Source organism: Corvus brachyrhynchos, unplaced genomic scaffold (genome assembly GCF_000691975.1).
Source record: "Corvus brachyrhynchos isolate BGI_N302 unplaced genomic scaffold, ASM69197v1 scaffold48, whole genome shotgun sequence".
Taxonomy (NCBI): Eukaryota; Metazoa; Chordata; class Aves; order Passeriformes; family Corvidae; genus Corvus; species Corvus brachyrhynchos.
The window spans coordinates 3,635,268-3,654,595 of record NW_008240027.1 but is presented as its reverse complement, the minus strand read 5'-3'; the positions used below and the strand labels follow the sequence as shown (position 1 = coordinate 3,654,595).

Genomic DNA, 19,328 nt, shown 5'->3' with positions numbered 1-19,328 from the left:
GCAAGCTTAAAGTTTAATCTAAGTATGGAAGCACCTGTGTGTGGAAGTGCTGACCACCTCAGCCGCTCCTAAACGGCCTCTGACCTCTGTTCTGCGCATGGAAGGGGCCTCCCTGCAGCCTCTGCCACTGTCCCCTGCTCAGCTGTAAACGCGCGGGCTCTTTCCTTGCCCGCCTCAGGGCAATCTGCAATAAATCAATCTGCAATATCGAATACAAATCAATCTGCAATAAACGTGCCCTTCCCTTGGGGAGTGTTGTATCTGTCACCTGAAATGTTTGTATTTCCTGCTATGATCTCGTTTGCATAAAAAGTACAAGGCAATGAGGTGATGAGAGAGGTAATGAGAGAAGTGCCTCCAGAATCTGGAAAATTTAATGCTAACACATTAAAACACATCAGCAGAATTCAGGGCAGAACCTGGATAAAAAGACTGTAGCTACCAGAGGGGAAACCTTTTAGCTCTGTAGCTCTCTCTAGTTATAGTGCTGACACAGCCAGCCTTGGTGCACTGACTGATGCTCACTGGGAAACCAGCAAACCTTAGATTCACATCTCTTTAATTCCTTGTAACATCTCAGTTCAGCACCTTAAGAGCCACAAAACTGATTAAACTTAGAGGTTCATATAAGAACGTAAACTTTATAGTGAATCTAGTTTTTGTTGTGTGTTTCCAGACGATCAGTCTGGCAGCCACTGCCACCTGCAGAGTCACTTTCAGAGCAATTTCACGGATTATTTAGAATAGCCAGTACGTTTCATTTTCAGACTTAACCTTACATCACTTGGCATCTCTCTGAAGGTTAGACCTAGTCTTTGTGGCACCCCGGGAGAGTGGGAGTTGTCATAACCTATGGAAAGACTGGTGTTATTGTGCAGGGCATTAGGAGTGGGGTGCAGGGGGTTTTGGCCATTTCCTCCTGCACTTGGCAGTTGCAGGTTTACCTATGGAAAGACTGGTGTTATTGTGCAGGGCAATAACAAGCCCTGTCCTCCTGGTCGTGCTTCCTGCTGCTCTGGCTTGATCTCTCATTTCTGGACTGTGTTATAACATGTCCAGTCCTGTAATCAAATATCCAAATGTGGCTGTCTCATAATAAACGTGCTACTGGTAACGTTTTTGGGGGGTTTCAGCACTGCAAGAGCTTCACATCCTTCATTCCACACAAGTGTTTCCTGCAGAAGAAATAAAACATGCGACTTGTCACACAAAACAGAAGCACCAGTTTCTTTCTGGCCCAAGATAAGAAAAAGAAGCCTGTAAAAGCTTTATCTGAACCAAACAATCTGATTTGCATTGGCAAGACTGATTGCTCATACTTCCCTCTGGGTTTCTGAGCAGAGCTGAAAGAAGGGCAGACTGGAGCTGAATGCTGTGTGTGATTCTTATCTCACAGCTCACAGCACAGCTTCCCCAAACTGTGAATCCTGGTGTGCAAAACAACTTGGTTTGAAAGGAAGGCCCTGGGCAGGCTGCCCGTCTGAGTTGCAAATGAAGGGGGCTGCAGTTATTTCCACTTTTTTACATTCCTGCATATCCACTAGAGTGGTGTCTGTGTTCTAATGGAAATTTGTGTTTCTTTGCCAAAGGTTGGGTGGTACAATGCTGTTCTCCAGCCAGCCTTCCATCTCCCCTACCCGGATGACACACTGGCCTTCGTGGTCCTCAGCACTCCTTCCATGTTTGAGAAGGCCCTTAAGCCTTTTGTGAACAAAGAACGACTAAAAATAATCAGGGATCCTGTGGATCAGTGCATTTCCCATCATTTATCACGTGTGAAGGAGGTAAGAAGCCAAAATGCCGAGTCCCTTTAGTGTTGTGGCACATAACCAGGTGGGTTGAGCAGCAGACAAAGCCCTGCGGGCTCCTGCCCTGCTCTTTGGGAGAGTGAAGCATTATTCATGAAGGTGGGATTATCAGCAGGCTGTTGGCTGCTTTACTTGCATGTTCTGCCTCTGGATTACATCCTGCAGCTGTGAGGGAGCTCTCCAGGCACAGGCTGAATGCCCAGGGCCTCAAACCTGCTGATAGAATTCAGCAGCAGGATGTGGAAGTCTGCAGGCTTCACATGTGCCTGATTTTCTGCTATCCAGCAGTTCTGGAGTGACAAAGCTTTTTCCCTGAGTCTGGGCTGATGTTTTCAAATTTTCCCAGAAATTCCCTGACCAGAGGGTGGATGTCATGTTTGATTATGAGATGCTGCCGAGCCGAAAGCCCAAGTTCCTGGCACAGACAGCTGCCCACGTTGCTGGAGCTGCATATTACTACCAAAGAAAGGATGTGAAGCTTGATCCTTGGGGGAAAAAGGTGGGGCAAAAACACGGTCTGGGAAGATCCACTAAGCTACAACCACTGAATTGTAAAACGATTGTTTGCTTACTAGTCACTAGTTCATCTTGCAGGAAATTACAAAGTTCAGAGCACATACAGGTCCATAAAGTGTTTCAGGTGGTAACTGGAAGCTTCCAAGAATCTTCAATGTGGTAGGGAGATGTACATGGAGAGAAATATCTTGATCTGTTAAACCTACTTGGATAGAAGAATAAATGGCAGTGTAAGGGAAAAACTATTGCTTGGAGCATTGGGAAGGGGGGGGGGAAATGCACTGTGGTTAATTTCTGTGTTAGATTTTCAGAAAGGAACCTCTCCCCACATTCCAGGGAGGTGCATGTGGGCACAGGAAAATGGGAATGAAATGCAGTGCTTCGAGCCACAAGTTCAGGAGGGAGTTTTCCCTTCTGCTCTGTACAGCACTCCAACAGAGGGCTGGGAGTGTGAGAAGCATCTGTTGCTTTGAACTCTAACCTTTATTAGACACAAAGTGAGGCAGCCTAGATATATTTTTTTTTTCTTCCAGAAGATCTTTGGCGTGTGTATCCACCCCAAGTATGGTGGCTGGTTTGCCATCCGGGGTCTCCTCCTCTTCCCAGACATTCAGGTGCCGTTCCTGGAACAGCCCTCCCCTGTTGACTGTGTGAGCACGGAGGAGAAAAGGATTGAGTTGCTGGAGCAGTTCAATTTCCACTGGCAGGACGGCCGCTACAGGGACATCATTGAAGTGAAGGAAAGGTACTCGGAGGAGCAAAAAGCCTATTTTGCCACTCCTCCAGCCGAGAGATTCCGGCTGCTGGGGCTCTCACAGGAAGCGCAGAGAATCACATTTCACTGAGTAACCGGCTCGGTGTAGGGCAGAGGGCAGCAAAGGGTAACTTATGAGCACCGTCTTTTCCCGGCGCCGAGGAGGAGGAGGATGGTTATGTTGATACAGAGATGGCAAATCCGAGCAGCCTCAATGCGAACATCAGCTTCCCAGAGGGAGGGGCACTGCTTCGTGGTCTGGGGGGAGGTGGGAGCCGTCCGTTCTGTGCTGTTGCTGATAAGGGGTGTTTTTTGGGGAGCCCAGTAAGATGCCAATAAGCCTTTGGTGGGAATAGTTCAGACACCCTGGAAACTTAAAAACCCGTGCTGCTCATTAGAGAAGTCACTTTTGTTCTCAAGAATTTTCTTTCCCAATATTCTGGTTTTATTCTTTACCAGTGTAAAGAAAGTTCAATCATTGTATTACTAAGTTTGGTTTTGTCTAAACTCGGGGCAGGTACCTTTTAGATGTATCCATCATTTTATTGTCCTGTGTCATGACTCTCCCTAGGAAATAGATGTCCAGTCTTTTCAGTCTTGCCTAGGTCACACTTAAGCATTTATCCATTTATAGAGCAGTTGACTGGAGTATTTGGAAAGGTGCTGAGTAGTGTCTATATGAGTAGAGTTTTTACTCATGTTAAGATAACTGGCCAAAAAAGACAACTCTTGTGGCCTTTTTTACGGTAGACCATGTTTGTGTTTAAAGTATTTTTCAGTGCCAGCACACAGCACACCCCCCCCAGTTACTGCCACAGCTTCCTGGTGTGCTTTCTGTGTGGGGAAGATTGTAAACCTGCACACATGTAAAAGCCATGGCACAAAGCCTTGTCACATGCACAGGCAAACAAGCAGAGAAAAAAAGAAAATATTAATAACGTGCCCGTTACTTACATTGCTGGATAAAACATGTTCAGACAGAAATACAACATTTTTTACCTGACTTTGTCCTGTTATATTTGTTCAGAGGCTACAACAGCACTGGAAATCAGGAATTAATTTATCTTTGGGCAATTTGAGGCTCAGGACTTGTTAAAATAATATTATACATGAAAATAATATTTTTCGGGAGTTGTTTTACTAGACAACTTACTAGTTTACTAGTGCAATGCTGCAAGTGGACAAGCACTTTTTTCCTTTTGATGGTATCAACACGTGATGAAGAAATACTCACTTTGCAGAACTGAGCCCTTTCTTTTTATGTTGGGATTCTTCACACCTTTTGGAGACTCCAGCATGGTGGTTGCCTTCACAATAAGTTGCTGCTTGATACAGTTTCTCACAGTTTCTACAGTAACTCATTGTAATCCAAATTCAGGATAACAAGTTTGCTTCCCTGTAAACAGAGTAGTGAGTGTGTGATCACTGGGTTTGTTCACTGCATTTGCTGTTACAGAAAAGTCTTTGTTGCTTTCCATGCTTTGTTCACCTCTGACTAAGGCAGACACCTGACTTAGTGTGTGATAGAGGTATTGTGATTTTTAATTTAACTGAAAGAATGAAATTTGTTTAAATTCTGTTCTTTTGTTATGGAATTGCTTACAGTTGAAATTTGTTTGATGTTTCAGAACTTTCCAAATGAACTGTAATTTAACAGGGGCTTGAGCTAATGGCTCATATTAGTAACAAAATACTGATTCTCTTAGAAGAATAAATATAGATTGGAATCATCTATCTTTTTACATTACAATTTAAAGTACAAAATATTTTGATTTTTTGGCATTGATTTCTTACAAATATTTAATATTTTGTCTTAATTTATTAAACAGGTAACTATAGCCATGCATTTCAATTTCTGTAATTTATTTCTCTTCAAATGGTATTTTGGTTAATAAAATATCCAAAGTTGTAAGTAAACCTCAGTACTGAGTGTTTTTATTTAAACAATGCAGTTCTTAACTTGTGGAGAACTCAAAATGTTTAAATGAGAATCAGTCATGGTGTTTTTAATATCCTGAAAAGAGTGAGCTACCTAAGAGACACATAGTCCAGTATCTGAAAACTAAGGAAAAAATCGGTTATCTTAGCAGAAGTTGGCAAACTATTATCACAGGCCTATCTGGGATATAAAAAATAAAACATACAGCACAGTATGAGTAAGTCCAGTAAAGGTTTATCTTTCCCAGGTCATTACAGCAAGCACATGACAGTGCACTTTCCATTTCTTCCTCTGTTCTTACAGTAATAAAAGTTCCAGGTGTCCAGTGAGACATAACTGAAGGACTTTCCCTCAGTAGCATTAAAATAATATCTGTATGTACTGGAATTTTTACTGGTTAAAACCTATTAGTGAACACTGAGTCACAGATCCGTGTTCCTTGTGCTTCTGGGAATACAGTTGTGTCAGGCAGGACAGAGTACAAATATTCAGCAATATCCATTCCTACACTACAGTGATTTTGGAGTGACTTGGATTGGGCATTACTTTCCTTCTCTTAGCCAGGTCACTGAGATCCACAGCTGCAGTGAGCAGTTTTCTCCCCTTGCTGGTTGGAATATAATGGCCTTTGTCTTATAAAACTGCAGTTTGAGAACCTGTTTGACTTAGCTCACTATTGGGACAAGACCAGACATGGTGAGGAATGGATCATCCTTGGATCCTGAGGCATTGTGAAGGCATTCTTAGTTTCAGCACTTGCAAATGTCAAACAAGTAATTGCAAATACTTGAATAGATTTACTAGTTCAAGTATTGCATTTTACATTTTTGGGCACGTTTTTCTCTAGATCCTAATTTTTAAACATTTATTAAAGACTCTTTTCCTCAGTATAACCAGTAGGGTGAGTATTCAAGAGCTGAACAGGAAAAATAAAAGAAATTAAAAGCTACTTGAATTTAAATTCAGTTTTAGCAGCAAGGTATTCAGTATATTTCAAGCTAATAAAATAGTTTATGGAGAATTAACAAATTTGTTATATTTTCATGCATTTACCATTTTTACTCTCCTTCAGTTACATTTTCCCTTTTTTTATTTCATTAACCTTAAAATAACAGAAATTTTCATAAAAATTAAAGATTTGACAGACAATACCAATTAAATACAAAGCACAATCTAACCTGGTGACCAGCAGCCATCAGGGTTGTTGCTCAGAAAAACACCTGAGAAAACACTGCTGGGGGTTTTTGGTATCAGTTAAATCAATTACATCTCAGTGGTGCAAGAATAAGCACTAAAGTCTCTTTGTGGTATAAAAAAGAGTGTGGCAAACTTAATTTCTGATACTGACTTATTTCCTTCTCCCATAAAAAGAATGGCTTGTAACAATCCTGTCTTCCCCTGAACTATGGAAAACTAAAGATGTTTTGCTGTCTAAATTGGTGCTGGTGTGTCAGACAAAAATAGCCAGTGTTAGAGAGCAGTGAGCTCTTCTGGTTTGTTGTTTTGATGGGGGTTTTAAAGGTTGGCCTGGGTTTTTTTCTATATTTTGGTTTGTGGGTTTTTTTAGGGCTAGGTTGCCCTCCTCTGGATCAGAAGCATAGTTTTACTCATTCAGTATAATATTCATGGTCTTTTATTCAGTTGTGACCAAAATTATTGTTGGTGTAGCTGCTATTTGACACAGGTTATATTTCTAAAAATGCACATTGATTTGAATTAAAATGGAATTAAAACCCCCCGAGGTTTTTAAAAAAAAAACCCTGATGTATTTCTAAAAACAAGATAGTGGCAGGTACTGATCAGTGCCAGTGTGGTTATCAGCACTCTTTCTTAAGCCTCATGTAAAAAGTGTATTTAATAAATTAGCTTTGAATACTGACTTAAGCAGTAGCAGTTCAAAACTCTTCCTCTGAGGGAAGTGGTTTTGCTGTTCACTGCAGCAGAGAAACAGCTGCACCTCTGCAGGCTGAACTTTCACAGATTCATCTACCAAAATAGACAAATGTATTCATGAGAGGGTTTTTGCTGTTAAGTTGGCTTCCTGTGCTATCATATATCCTGTGACAGATCATCCATCACGTTTCCTTCAGAAAACAGAACAGGGCATTTGCCCTCTAGGTTTTCAAGGAGGAAACAGAGAGCACCAAGGAACAGAAATGTGCTTTTCTTTTCCCTGTGTGACTGAAAAGAACCCAGAGAGATACTCACACTCCTTAGGAAATATGGTGGGAAATTTGAAAGAATTAAATATTTTATCATAAAATGAGCAGTAAGGTATTTTAGTGGAATGTTTAAAATCTCTCCAGTAATATACCAAAACCTGCAAAATGTGATTATATATGCATACAAATAATTGAAATGGCTACTATCATTCATTAATATTACACCTATAATTCTCATGTTATCTTTGTTGATGTTTGTACATAACTCAGTGAGAAAGCAATTTTACTTTTAATAACTGCATATGGCTTTTTCCCCCAAACACTGAAAAGTTTCTGAAAATCAAACACATTTACACTAAGTTGCTTGGGGTTTTTTCCTCATGTAAAACACACCATGAGATAGGAAAATTCCTGTAAGTGAATTACAGAAGGGGTGGAGGGATTTTTCTGTGTTTCTTAAATTTATGCAGAATCATTGCTTCTTCTGTGAATGTATAAACTGTCTTATTCCTTTTAAAGGAATTCGTTTTAATTACATGTCATAACCTTTTTCCCAGCATTGTTCAGGCTAGTCTTCCTGAATCATTCACTGTTGCTTCAGTCTTCCAAAACGTAAAAGACAGCCTTATTTTTGTGAGAAGTGAATTTGATGAAACACATCAATTTTAGGTTACAATGTTTTATTAAGTGTAGATTGAAGACTTTTTTCCTTTCTAAACAAAGGATATTGGCTTCATTTGTCATTGCAGATACTTCAAAAATCTGCTGCTGTGGAATATGGAACATAAACCTACCGGGCTCAGTTTCAGAGGACAGTGCAACCTTAAAGACTTCACATATATTTAGTCACATATCTGTGCTCAAATGCTTTCTTGCAGAGAAACATTCTAAATTCTGACACGTGTCCCCATAATATGTACAGTGATTTAACTTTCAGGTGAAAGAGCCAAATTTCACATCGAAGTCCAAACCTTTCATCACTAGGTGTGGTGAGAATTGCTTCCCAGGCTCAGCTCTTGTTCAGGAACACTGCAAACAACTCACAGCCTGTTCTGCAGCCACGGGGCGTGCAGCACAGAGCTGTTGGTAATGCAGAGTTGTTTGACTGTACATTAAAGGCAAACTCCTGGTTTTTTATTTTCTAGGATTAAAAATAGAGCTACTATATTCATGAGCAAAAAATGCCTGCTATTTCTTTGATTTCCTGGCTCAATGTTCTTTTTGTATGTACCATTAAATTGTATTTTAAGAAAAAAGAGACAGTAATAGCTGTAACACACTTCTGAATTAATTGTCCAAGCATGCTGCATTCCACTACTCTGCACTTACCTCATTTCACCTTTTGCGAATTAGAACCAAGATATTTCTGGTTTAAATCCTCCATCTGTCTAACAACATACATCACAATATACATTTGCAGACTGTCATGTAATACTGAACACTGAAAATTTCAGACTATTAATACAATAAACCCCATTATTTTTACATAGCTGTTGTGTTGATGTATAACATTACTAAAAGCTGCTTTCATGGGGCTTTTGCAAACATGCTTTCCTAACCAAAGGGTCATTTTGCAATACCTGTGAGATATAAAATACTTGGTTTTGTTCTTTGAACTGTATCGATTTGTTGGATAATCCAATAACATTTTCAACAAAGGCCTGATAAAAAGGCTGGAGTACTTGTTAAGAAAATAGTACTTTTAAAAATTGGTAACTTTTTATACTGTTTTTCAAAACTACTGAGAAACTCGCTTTGTAACAAAGTGATAATTCTTTAAACATGAATAGGCATTTTTTTCTTATAAGCATCTAAATATAAATATGCAGTTGTTAATTTTGAAATAAACTCATAGAAGTTGTACAAAATCTAGAGAAAGTTAGGTTCTGTATGTTGAATATTGAATGTCACATCCTGTGTATGCCAAGATGAACATATAATATATAGAATTTGTCTGATGCACAACTTTGTATTATACATACCAAAAAAATCCTGTTGCTTCTATAAAAATGCTATTATCTGAAAACTTAATTGCAAATATCTGTCACAAACATAAGGTAATAAAATTCCTTAATTTTAGATAATATGGGAGAACACAATGTGTGTGCATTGGGCTTGTGTGGCAAAGATTGGCAGCAGGGGGAGGTTAGAGGGGTGGCTTCAGTGAGAAGCTCCTCGAAGCTTCCACTGTTCCCAAGGGAGCCAATGCCAGCCAGCTCTGGCATAACAGAATTAAGAAGGGGGGGAACAATTGTGCAGCAACCTGCAGCTGGAGAGAGGAATGGGAGAATGTGAGAGAAACAGCTGTGCAGACACCAAGGTCAGTGAAGGAGGGGAGGAGGTGCTCCAGAGCAGAGATTCCCCTGCAGCCTCATTATTTCTCATTATCCTACTCTGAGTTGGTTGGTAATAAATTAAACCAATTTCTCAAGCCTGTTTTGCCTGAGACAGTAACTGGTGATTGATCTCTCCCTGTCCTTACCTTGACCCAGGAGCCCTCCACTCTCTTTCCTCTACCCTGTCCAGCTGAGGAGTGGTTACATAAATCCCCAGGAACCACAGCAATCAGCTACAAATTAAGAGATCTAGGACAGAGACACAGATTTATTTCAGTTTCCCTTCACCTGACTATTCTAAGTTATCCAAAAGAAATGAATGAATAAAGGTTGTATTTATAATAAGCACCCAAACTAGGAAAATAGATGTGCAGTCACTCACACATTTTAAAAATATATCAAATACCACATCTATCCTTTCTGATTTGTATCTTCAGGGAAAATCCCACTGGCAGCTATCCATCCTGTCAAACTCAAGCACTGCTGATGGGTTTTTAGCTCACTAGAAAATATGCCACCTGTTGATTGTGAAAGCAAAAGCAGTTCATAATTGTAATGAAAATAAAATATGCATATTGGTATATGAAAAAAAGAAACCCCTTTAATAAATGAGGATTGTAGTTACTTGAATATCATAAAAATTACACCAGTCTAAGGTGTCACAATGTAAGGAGTGGGGAGGCCCCAAACACTTACTGGAGATTCCAAGCTACATCTGAATCAATATAGAGCTTAAACAAAGAAATAAACTTAGGCTCTTCTCTGTTTGAAGAAGTTTTGTGTTACCCATTTTTTGTGTGTCATGCTCTTGGAAATGTAAGTAATGTAAACATTAAAATGACAGCACGGCAAACCTTCCTGGGAATGACTCATGTGGCTGAAGAATAAAAAAAGCTGTTTAATTGAATTGGTTTCCACTGTCAATCATTTGGTGCAAGCATGTAATACAGTTCCTAATCCCCAGGGATTTTGTTTCTTGGCCGTTTCCAGTTTCCACAGTATCATCACTCACCTGTGACTGATGTTTAAGCAGGTACATTTTGGAGCTCTCAGTGTGGGAGCTCAAGGTGGGCAGCACACACAGGAAATTACAGCATAGAAGGGAACTCCTCACACCAGAGGAGTGGGATGAAGAAATGAAGACAAGGGGTGTTTCTACAGGACACTCCAATGCCCAGATGTGCTGTCAGGGCAGCTCTGACCTCTCCTCCTGACAGCAGCCACAGCAGGACACAGCAGCTGCTGGGGTTGGAGCCACCCTCAGACCCTCACCTTCCTCCCATGGCCTGGGATGGGCACATGAAGATTCCTTTTTGGGAGAGAGGTTCAAGAGCAGAACATCAGAGAACCCCTTTATCCTCTATGTCCAGGGTTAGGTGACAGAGCAGCTATGAAATCACTCTGTACAACTACCTAAAAAGGGGGTGTTGTGAGGTGGGCTCTGTCTCTTCTCCCAAGTAACACACAATCAGACAAGAGGAAATGGCCTCAGCTTGCACCAGGGTAGGTTTGGATTTGATACCAGGAAAAATTTCTTCACTGAGAGGGTGGTTGGGCATTGAAATAAGGTGCCCAGGGAAGTGGTGCAATTATCATCCAGGAAGTATTAAAAAACCCATGTAGATGTGACACTTGGGAACAGAGTGAACATGGCTGTGCTGTCATAACATTTGGGCTTGATGATCTCAGAGGTCTTTTCCCACATCAATGGTTCTGTGATGTAACAGCCCAGTTACATCAGGTGTAGCTTTACTTGTGAATAAGGGCAGCAGTCACTGGAGTCACATCATGAGGTTAAAGAGCCCCATTCCACAGATTTAGGCCATGCTAATATTGTACCCTCCAAGTAACTGCTGTAATCAATTTTACATTTCAAGGCTAATATAACAATAATAAAGGTAAGTTTTACATTACCTTAGCCCTAACTTTACTCCTTTTCACTTGCTAGAAAAGTTTGATAACTTCTTACTCAGCCATACTTATTTAAATTAATTTTACTTTGAACCATATAAATGCTCCTGTTACTTATCAATGCCTTCCTGGGAAGCTGGCCTCATTTGTTATCTTGAGACTTTGGATTTTTTAAAAATTAAGCAAAAGTGATCCCCAGCTAAACATTATTTTCACATATCTTCATGGGCATTAGCTATTTTAGTTGTTATTGAAGTATTTGGTACTAAGGCTTCTGCCACATACTTTTTGCAGCTGTACAAAACAAGCTTACTACTCAAGACCTACAACTTTCACTTCTGAGTGACAGAAGTAGCCCTGGGCCTCACCTTTGCTGCTGCTGACTTCAAGCAGGACAGAACTTGTTTACGACTTGAGCTGAAGATGGTTACAAGGTCTGGTAAGAGTTTAATCTTTACAGGTACATAAGGATCACAGGGTTTTAACTCCCTTACATTGTTAGGCAAGAGCTCATTACCCAAATCCTCAGCTCTGAAGTTCAGCATCGTCACAAGCCACCTTGAACTATGAAGCTCCACAGCAGTCACAGCTTTGGTATAACTTAAGGCCAGTCATGTGCTCTGAGTTTTACATAACCACTTGAAATACAAAGATGAAAGACAAGGCTGAGCACACCTGAGCAACAGATTTTATAATGCCACCCTTTTGACCTAAACCATATGACTACAAGCTAATGGATAACTGGCATATTATCACCCCCATAACATGTAGTGGGAAAGACTGGGGATGAATGCTGTATATCCAAGGAAGTTTGCTTTCCAGAAAAGCCTAGTATTCCACTCCCATAGAGACAGCATTCAAACTCAATGTTGGATTCCCAGAAATTTAGCATACATAGTCAGTTTTGACTAAAGTAGATGCCAGAATGACTAAGTTGAGATGGTGCATGGAAAGGTTCCCCACCTTTGTCAGTCACATTATGCTCCAAGCAATACTACAGTGCCCAGAGCCTAAGCCAGACAGCCTGATCCTCTACCTAGCAGCAAAGTCATGAAGAGTGTGAGGAGTACTTTATTACTTCAACAGGAAAACCAAGTCTTTTTCTCTCCATTCTAATGGTGCTGTGGTAAAACAGGACTCAAGATGCCTGCAGAGAGCTTTCAGAGGTGCAGCCTGCACTGCTCCCAGGTCTCCTGATGACTACATGCAAGAACAGTAGACAGTATGCTCTTTTCACAAGTTTAATAGAGTTACAAAAGGATACCACTGCTCTATGTAACACACGGCTAACCACAGACACGGCATTGTCACTAAGGTCAACAGGGCTGGATGTACAGATACTGATCGTTAGGATTTGCTATGAAGGTACTGTCAACAGGACAAACTTTCCTTCAAGTAAAAAAGTTACTGTTTTAACTACAACATGATCCCTTGACTCAGATGCAATGACTTAAGCAAAGTTCAATAACTGATACTTGCTCTTTATGTAAGGCATACTAGTTTCCACTCAGGCTGAATGTTTATTTCTGCTTGGCGAAATACTCTTTACTTTTCTGAACATCAGGCTTGATTGTGTCACTCCCAGGCTTCCAGCCAGCTGGGCACACTGAAATGATAAGAATGTTTAAGTATTACTAGCTGCTCCTGCAGAACATGTTTTACACAATATTAAAGCAAAGTAGCAACTCAGAACATGCACAGATCTTTGCAACACAGAGACAGTGCATTCAGTGTCACATTATGCTCAGTTTATTTTACTTGATTCTGTTTGTTTACTGGGACCCAAGTAAACCCAGTAAACAAATAGTAACACCCAAGGAACCAGGTGTCTGCCCAGGCAACAGTGGGTCCTTTACACAAGCAGCTCTCCCAGGCCCACTTAAAAGCTTCAGGGGAGTTTGCTGCTGCAGCAGACACTAACTGCAGCAGCTCAGGTCAGAAAGGCTCCTAACACCACACTACACTTATCTCCTTGGACCCAGCCAAGTCTGTATTCCCCTTATCTTTAATCCACCCTGGTCCAGCTCTCCAGATGAGTGGGGCAGGGGAAAAAGCGTTAAACTGTCACTGGTTCCCCTACATGGCTATCAAAAAGCCACCATGATGCAGAGGTTGCATGGTCTCAAACTTGCAGCAGCTCCTCGAGCAGCATTTTTTGGACAGTGTTCCTTGTTTACAGCCATGGAACACTGGATGAGATGCTTGCTCCACTCAGGACTGACAATTTTAGCCATGGTGTGCTCAGCTTCTGAGTGTTGCTACACATCTTACTCTGGTCTGTCCTGGTTTAAATGTGACTGCAGTCCTAAAGTTCTAAAGTAAAACCTTTTGCCAGGTTTTGACTACTCAAAGGCACAGTAAACCCCAAAAGGCTTAATTTGCATGACATGTGACTGCTCCATCATCAAATGTTTGGGATGTCTCCTCACATAACATGTTCATATGCCACAGTCACGAGAGCAGCTTATTTTAATAAAACCTGCCATTGATTTACCACTTCTGAAGCACATTAAATAAGACCAGCAACAACACATGTCATTAGTTAATGACAACTGAAGACTACTAACACCTGCACAGCAATTTTGAGTTTCCATAACTTGGTCCTAACTTTTCATCTGCAGTGCTTTCTTTTTTTCTTTCGTTCCTGCAGAAAAGTCTCAAACACCTTATTACTCCTGAACTATGGGGACAGAGACTCTCACCCATTTTCTCCTCACTATATATTAACTAAAAAAATCAGCAGACTTTCTGGGAATTTAAGTACTTTGTCTAAGAGACTGTTTAAAACACTACATTAGTACTGAACGTCTCAACCTACCAAGTCTGAGAGCAGAATCTAAATCATGCTTACCCCTTGCAGGCTAAGTTATTACATGTTCTTAATTCCTGTCTCAAGTATTTTCTGTGCCTAATTGAAACAGACAACTGCTACGTGCTTGACAAGACATCCATCACCAAATTGATTTAAGTGAAATCTCAGCATGAGCAAGTACTCAATGGACAATTAATTGGAATAGGATAAAGCATTATTGTGCCCTACAACAAGCAGATTTATAGAACCAGCTGCATTTCAACAGGCACAATTACCTGTTGTGCACAGATTGATACATGTGCTATCTTTCAGTAACCCTTGATTTAACCTGCGTAGTTAATATTGTTCTTTAGAGAAAACATTAAATTAAAAAGCACTCTTACCTTCTCCATGTTTATCTGTAAACTGGAAGGCCTGGACAAGTCTGAGGGTTTCATCAACAGAACGGCCAACAGGAAGATCATTGATTGTAATCTGCCTCAAGATCCCCTTCTCATCAATTATGAACAGACCCCTAAAAACAAACAAAAAAACAGCCCTGAAGTTAAGCACAGCTTTTGAAAGGCTGATTAGACTGACATGAGTTTCAAAAACTCAGGTTCAGTATTTGATTATGGCACCGTGCCATCCCGGTATTACTGTGACCTCTTCCTAGAAACTAACACCTTGGTGTATGCACAGCAACGAAACAGTAGCAGCTGAAAGCCCACCAGGAACCAGGAGGGACAGGAGGCAAGTCAAAGTCAAAGAAGCAGTGACACAGGAGAGGAGTGCTTCCTATTTAAGGAAGATAGTAGTAGGGGGAAAAAAAAAAAAAAAAAAAAAAAAAAAGGAAGAGAAACCCAAGAAAAAGGCAAATTCAAGGAGAGACATCCTCACATTAAAAAAAACCTCACTATACACTGTTCTCAAAAAAGACGACAAGCAACAGCTCATCAGTCCTCCAGCATCAGGTTAAGAGTTAGCAGAAGTTCAGCTCCCTTAGCAATTTTTTGAACAGTCAACTAAAGACTTGGGGTTTAATTAATCTGTATTCTGATCACTAGACTAAATACCTGTAACCACTTTCATGACTATGTAGGTCTTGCACTACCAATGTTTGCGGCTCACCTGCATGAGACTCCTGCCCTGTGCAGCAGGCAATCAAAGGGAAGCAGAATTTAACTTAAAAGCACAGGAAGCCTAAGCACCACGAAGAACAAAGGAGTGTCTGACAGCTTGCAGGAGTTTACACCTAGAACAGCCAACAGCTTTGGCTGCCTGCAGGTGTTCAAGTGCACACAAGCTCTGTGTTCATCTGACATGTCCATGTATTGCAACATAACTTTATCAGCTCGTTTACCTCTGGCACATTACCTGTATGCAATACCTTCATCCTCCTTCAGCACTCCATACTCTTTGGCAATGGCACGTTTCGTGTCAGAAATCAGGGGGATTTTCATAGTGCCCAAACCCCCTTGTTTCTTAGGAGTGTTGATCCTAAAAGTAGAAAAGTTTACATGCTAAAAATATGGGCAGTTCAGAATGAAGGCTAAAGGTGCAAAAGAAGTTGATCCTTTCTGCAGTATCATACTTAATCTGCCATGAGGCAACAAAAGAATGATGACCAGTATGCTCAGTTCTGTTCAGAAGCACCTGGCACTACCAATACTTACCAAGTGCCTCTGAATACACTCAGGATTCAGTTCCTGCAAGAACTAAGGCCAGGCAGAACAGTCTGTTGGGTTAAAAGGCTGATTCTTACCAGGCAAGGTGACAGAAGTGAGAGTCAACAGAAGCTCCAATTACTTCACAGTTGATTTTCTTGAATTCATCAGCTCTGTCACTGTAGGCAATGATTTCAGTTGGACAGACAAAAGTGAAGTCCAGGGGGTAGAAGAAGAACACAACGTATTTTCCTAGAAAAGCAGTACAACCAGTTAATCTATCTTAGTATTTTAAGAAAACATAAGCAAACAAAAACCCCCATCAAAACACCAGAACACAAGCAACCACCCACCTTAAAACCCTACCCAACTGAAGCCCCCAAACCCAGGATGTCAAATTTATCAGGGAATGCCTGAGTTTCCTGGGTCTACTCCCATAGGCCTGCCCCAAGTACACCTGTGGGTGTGCTACACCAGAAGACCCCATGGCTGATCCCTAACAGAGAAATGCCACAGATCTGAAAGGCTATCAGCCAAAGAGACATTTTAACTGAGTAGGTGAGTAGTGTATACCTATGCATCAACCTCATGCAGCCTGCAGCATTGTTAGAAATGTATTTCTAAAGCCATCAACGTGAGTACTTGATTACTTCAGGCTTTCCCTTTGCTTTTAGTTAAACTTTTTTTGGCAAAGCAAACATATTGCCAGCACTCTAGAGAAAGAGAGTTGGTTAGATGAAGGAATTTACTTTCCATTGACAAAGATGGGACATAAGATGTTGCTGTTCCACAGTCTGGAAATGTTACACCAGTCTCAGTATGATACACAGGGCAATGAGCCTGATGCAAGATAACAGCTTAGAGGAGTTTTATGCTCACTGGTAACAGTTATCACAGCTGGGATATTCAGTCATGCTGCTGACAGCCTTCTAAGTATACTCCAGCCACCACTGCACAAGTTCTGATCTTTAGTCCACTGCCAAGTGGTCACTATTACTTCAAAACCAAATCAAGATGTTATCTTCAGATATCCTCCACTCCTTCCTATGGCCAGACTACCTGTGTAATTAGAGAAGCACATGAACTCACCTCTGTAGTCAGAGAGTTTGATGTCTTTGAACTGTCCATCTGGCATTACAGCCGTGGCAGTAAAGTCAGGGGCTGGTTTTCCAATGAAAGCCTTTCCTGAAGACATCTTGATTTAACCTAGACAGGAGTTAACACCAATACAGTTTAGATGGTAGTACATTTGCACCTGGAAGTAAGGATTTATTCAAAGCATCTTATCAACCTAGATTGAACACCAAAGAGTTTATCAGCATTTGGTCTTGCAACAAGGCTTAAGTGTTAAATGAGTTTTGTCACCTGGGTAGTTGAGCCACTATAGAGATTGCCAGTCCTTCAAAATGTATAGTTCCTGGCCTCCTAAAGATACAACAGTAATGGTTATCTAACCAGTAACAGCTCAGAGTCTGGGAAAGGGCTCAGAAAACCATCCCATTCCACTTGGTGGAGGAGTAGAAAGTCTCTTTTTTAGAACTTTCAATGAGAAGAACCTTGTTCAATTTTACAAGGGAATTTAAGACCTCAAACTTGATCTTCCTGTTGATTCTGAAAGAAAATAACTTCTGTTAATCTCCAGGGAACAGTGCTCCGCTTAACTACACTTTAACCTTTTGAACAACCCTTTTTGATTTGCAACCAGAAAGACTCGTGGTATACATGGAAATCCCATTCTATGTTAATTACAATTTCACCAAGTCTAAATCAGTACGGCCAGGTTGTTTCCCCTTTAAGTCTATTGAAAAAGAATAAAAGGGTACACCAGGACAAGAGAACTCTACTTCTGGCTGTCTGCCCCAAAAGCTTACCATCTGTAATACACCCTGTGCAGTACTTTTGCTCAGTCTGGGAATGCAGTATAACACTTTAGACTTCCAGAGCATAATCCTTCAAATAGGCAACTCTATAAACCTAATTTCTGCAGATCACAAAATATTCTTGAAAGTTATTTCACTTCATTCTACACACTGCAGCACTTGGAGATAAAAAAAAACACCTCAAAGGTTAGCATGAGTCTCATGTTGCTAAGGAAAGCCAAGAGCCAAGGATTGTTCCAAGTTGTGCCTGCAAGGCACTAAGTCTAAAAAAGGTTGAGAACACCTCATTTCTTGGCTCCTTCCTGCTTGCCAGCCACTTTTTTCCTGGAGAACTAGCCCACAAGTGAAACATTTGAACCCGCATAGGTGGGCCTTTTTAGCAACGGTTTTGCTTTTGAAAGTTTCTCTTGCACACCCTGACAGTAACGATCCACCTCTCAGTTTTCATTTTGAGAAGTGCCCACACATTCAGCATTTCTAACTGCCTTGTGCAACAAAGCTCTTTACCCCCATGTTCATCCAAGGGTTTTTAACTGCAGCAGACTGGGAGAGAGTGTGGTGGCCAGGATGCACTGAAGCAGCCTGGCAGGAGGACATCGAGAATCCTGTACCCAGAAAAGCAGCTGTGGTTCTCAAAGTGCAGTTCTGTAAGAGGGATGTGGGAACAGCCATTGCAGAGTATTTATCTGAGATGCCTCCAACTAGTGAGTTTTATCTTATAAGCAAGAGCTGCTCGTCCTGGAGTGCACGACCCCACATTTTTATCACTGAATTACATTCTTTTCTGTTATCCAAGCTCAAGGTCATCCTTTTGCTCAGTACTATGCCAGCCCTTCTATACTTGTTCCATTAGCAATCCTCTGGAGTATTTCACTAGGTATTCAAGGTCAGACGGCTCTTTGATACTTCCCCTTTCTAAACGACAAGTTATTGCCCCTTTTCTGGTAACATTAAAATCTTTTAATATTGGCAGGAGATATTGGTTGCCTCACACTGCAAGAGAGCCGTGTACTTTCCTCAGAGCACCCACTGTGAGCTGCCAACCCCTCTGCTTTTCCGTGCGGGGTCAGCGCGTGTTCTGCTCGGATTTTTAGCCACAGCATTTCCTAGCCCGCAGAGGAGCAGACCACAGAATCATTGCTACTTCCTTTCATTCTGGAGGAAAGTAGAATGAGCACCGTAAATCAAACACATTCGAATCTGACCAGATCTTTGAGCATCTTTGTTGCTCATAGCCGCAGACGGCGTCAATTATCTTCAAACTGCAACTATAATTAGCCAGGCCTGCTCTCTTGAACGAGCAATTTCATACCTTTAGGGTGCCTTGAACACAAGCGAAAGGCAAAACACACCATCAGCCTCCCACACTCTGCCACCTTCAGACTGTCACAAAAACGCGGTCAGGCCACCGCAGCCGCGGGCGGAGGGCGATACCGAACCGCGGGGATCGCGCACGGACCGCGGCACGCGTGGTGCCCGAGGGGCTCCGAGGCGACCTCCGAGCCTTGCCCCGCGCCCGGGCCGCCGCTACACCGCTCTGGGGCAGGGGCGCCCGCCCCCTGCG

General features: G+C 41.4%; 2 protein-coding genes across 3 annotated transcripts in view; one reads left to right on the top strand and one right to left on the bottom strand.

The window, feature by feature from the left end:
• Positions 1 to 1,005: 1,005 nt before the first annotated feature.
• MMACHC (methylmalonic aciduria (cobalamin deficiency) cblC type, with homocystinuria) lies at positions 1,006 to 7,644 on the top strand. The gene is made up of 3 exons (XM_008640780.2): positions 1,006 to 1,784; positions 2,155 to 2,307; positions 2,858 to 7,644. Exons 1-3 carry the CDS (start codon positions 1,563 to 1,565, stop codon positions 3,167 to 3,169), a joined length of 687 nt encoding a protein of 228 aa, XP_008639002.1. The 5' UTR covers positions 1,006 to 1,562; the 3' UTR covers positions 3,170 to 7,644.
• Positions 7,645 to 12,651: 5,007 nt separating this feature from the next.
• Positions 12,652 to 19,328, bottom strand: part of PRDX1 (peroxiredoxin 1) — a 7,198-nt gene continuing 521 nt past the window's right edge. For both annotated transcript variants that reach the window (XM_008640779.2, XM_017743561.1), the window contains exons 2-6: positions 16,974 to 17,090; positions 15,983 to 16,136; positions 15,595 to 15,717; positions 14,622 to 14,752; positions 12,652 to 13,032 (exon numbers count right to left, since the gene is read on the bottom strand). In XM_008640779.2, coding sequence (XP_008639001.1) covers positions 12,947 to 13,032; positions 14,622 to 14,752; positions 15,595 to 15,717; positions 15,983 to 16,136; positions 16,974 to 17,079 — 600 coding nt within the window. In that variant the 5' untranslated portion in view covers positions 17,080 to 17,090 and the 3' untranslated portion in view covers positions 12,652 to 12,946. The remainder of the gene's footprint in view (positions 13,033 to 14,621; positions 14,753 to 15,594; positions 15,718 to 15,982; positions 16,137 to 16,973; positions 17,091 to 19,328) is intronic.

What these genes read in the sequence shown, in the direction of transcription:
- MMACHC (XM_008640780.2), top strand. Translation starts at nt 1,563, where the DNA reads ATGGAAATTTGTGTTTCTTTGCCAAAGGTTGGGTGGTACAATGCTGTT. An exon ending in ATTTATCACGTGTGAAGGAG is followed by an intron (nt 1,785 to 2,154) that starts GTAAGAAGCCAA and finishes AAATTTTCCCAG; the next exon opens with AAATTCCCTGACCAGAGGGT. An exon ending in TTGATCCTTGGGGGAAAAAG is followed by an intron (nt 2,308 to 2,857) that starts GTGGGGCAAAAA and finishes TTTTTCTTCCAG; the next exon opens with AAGATCTTTGGCGTGTGTAT.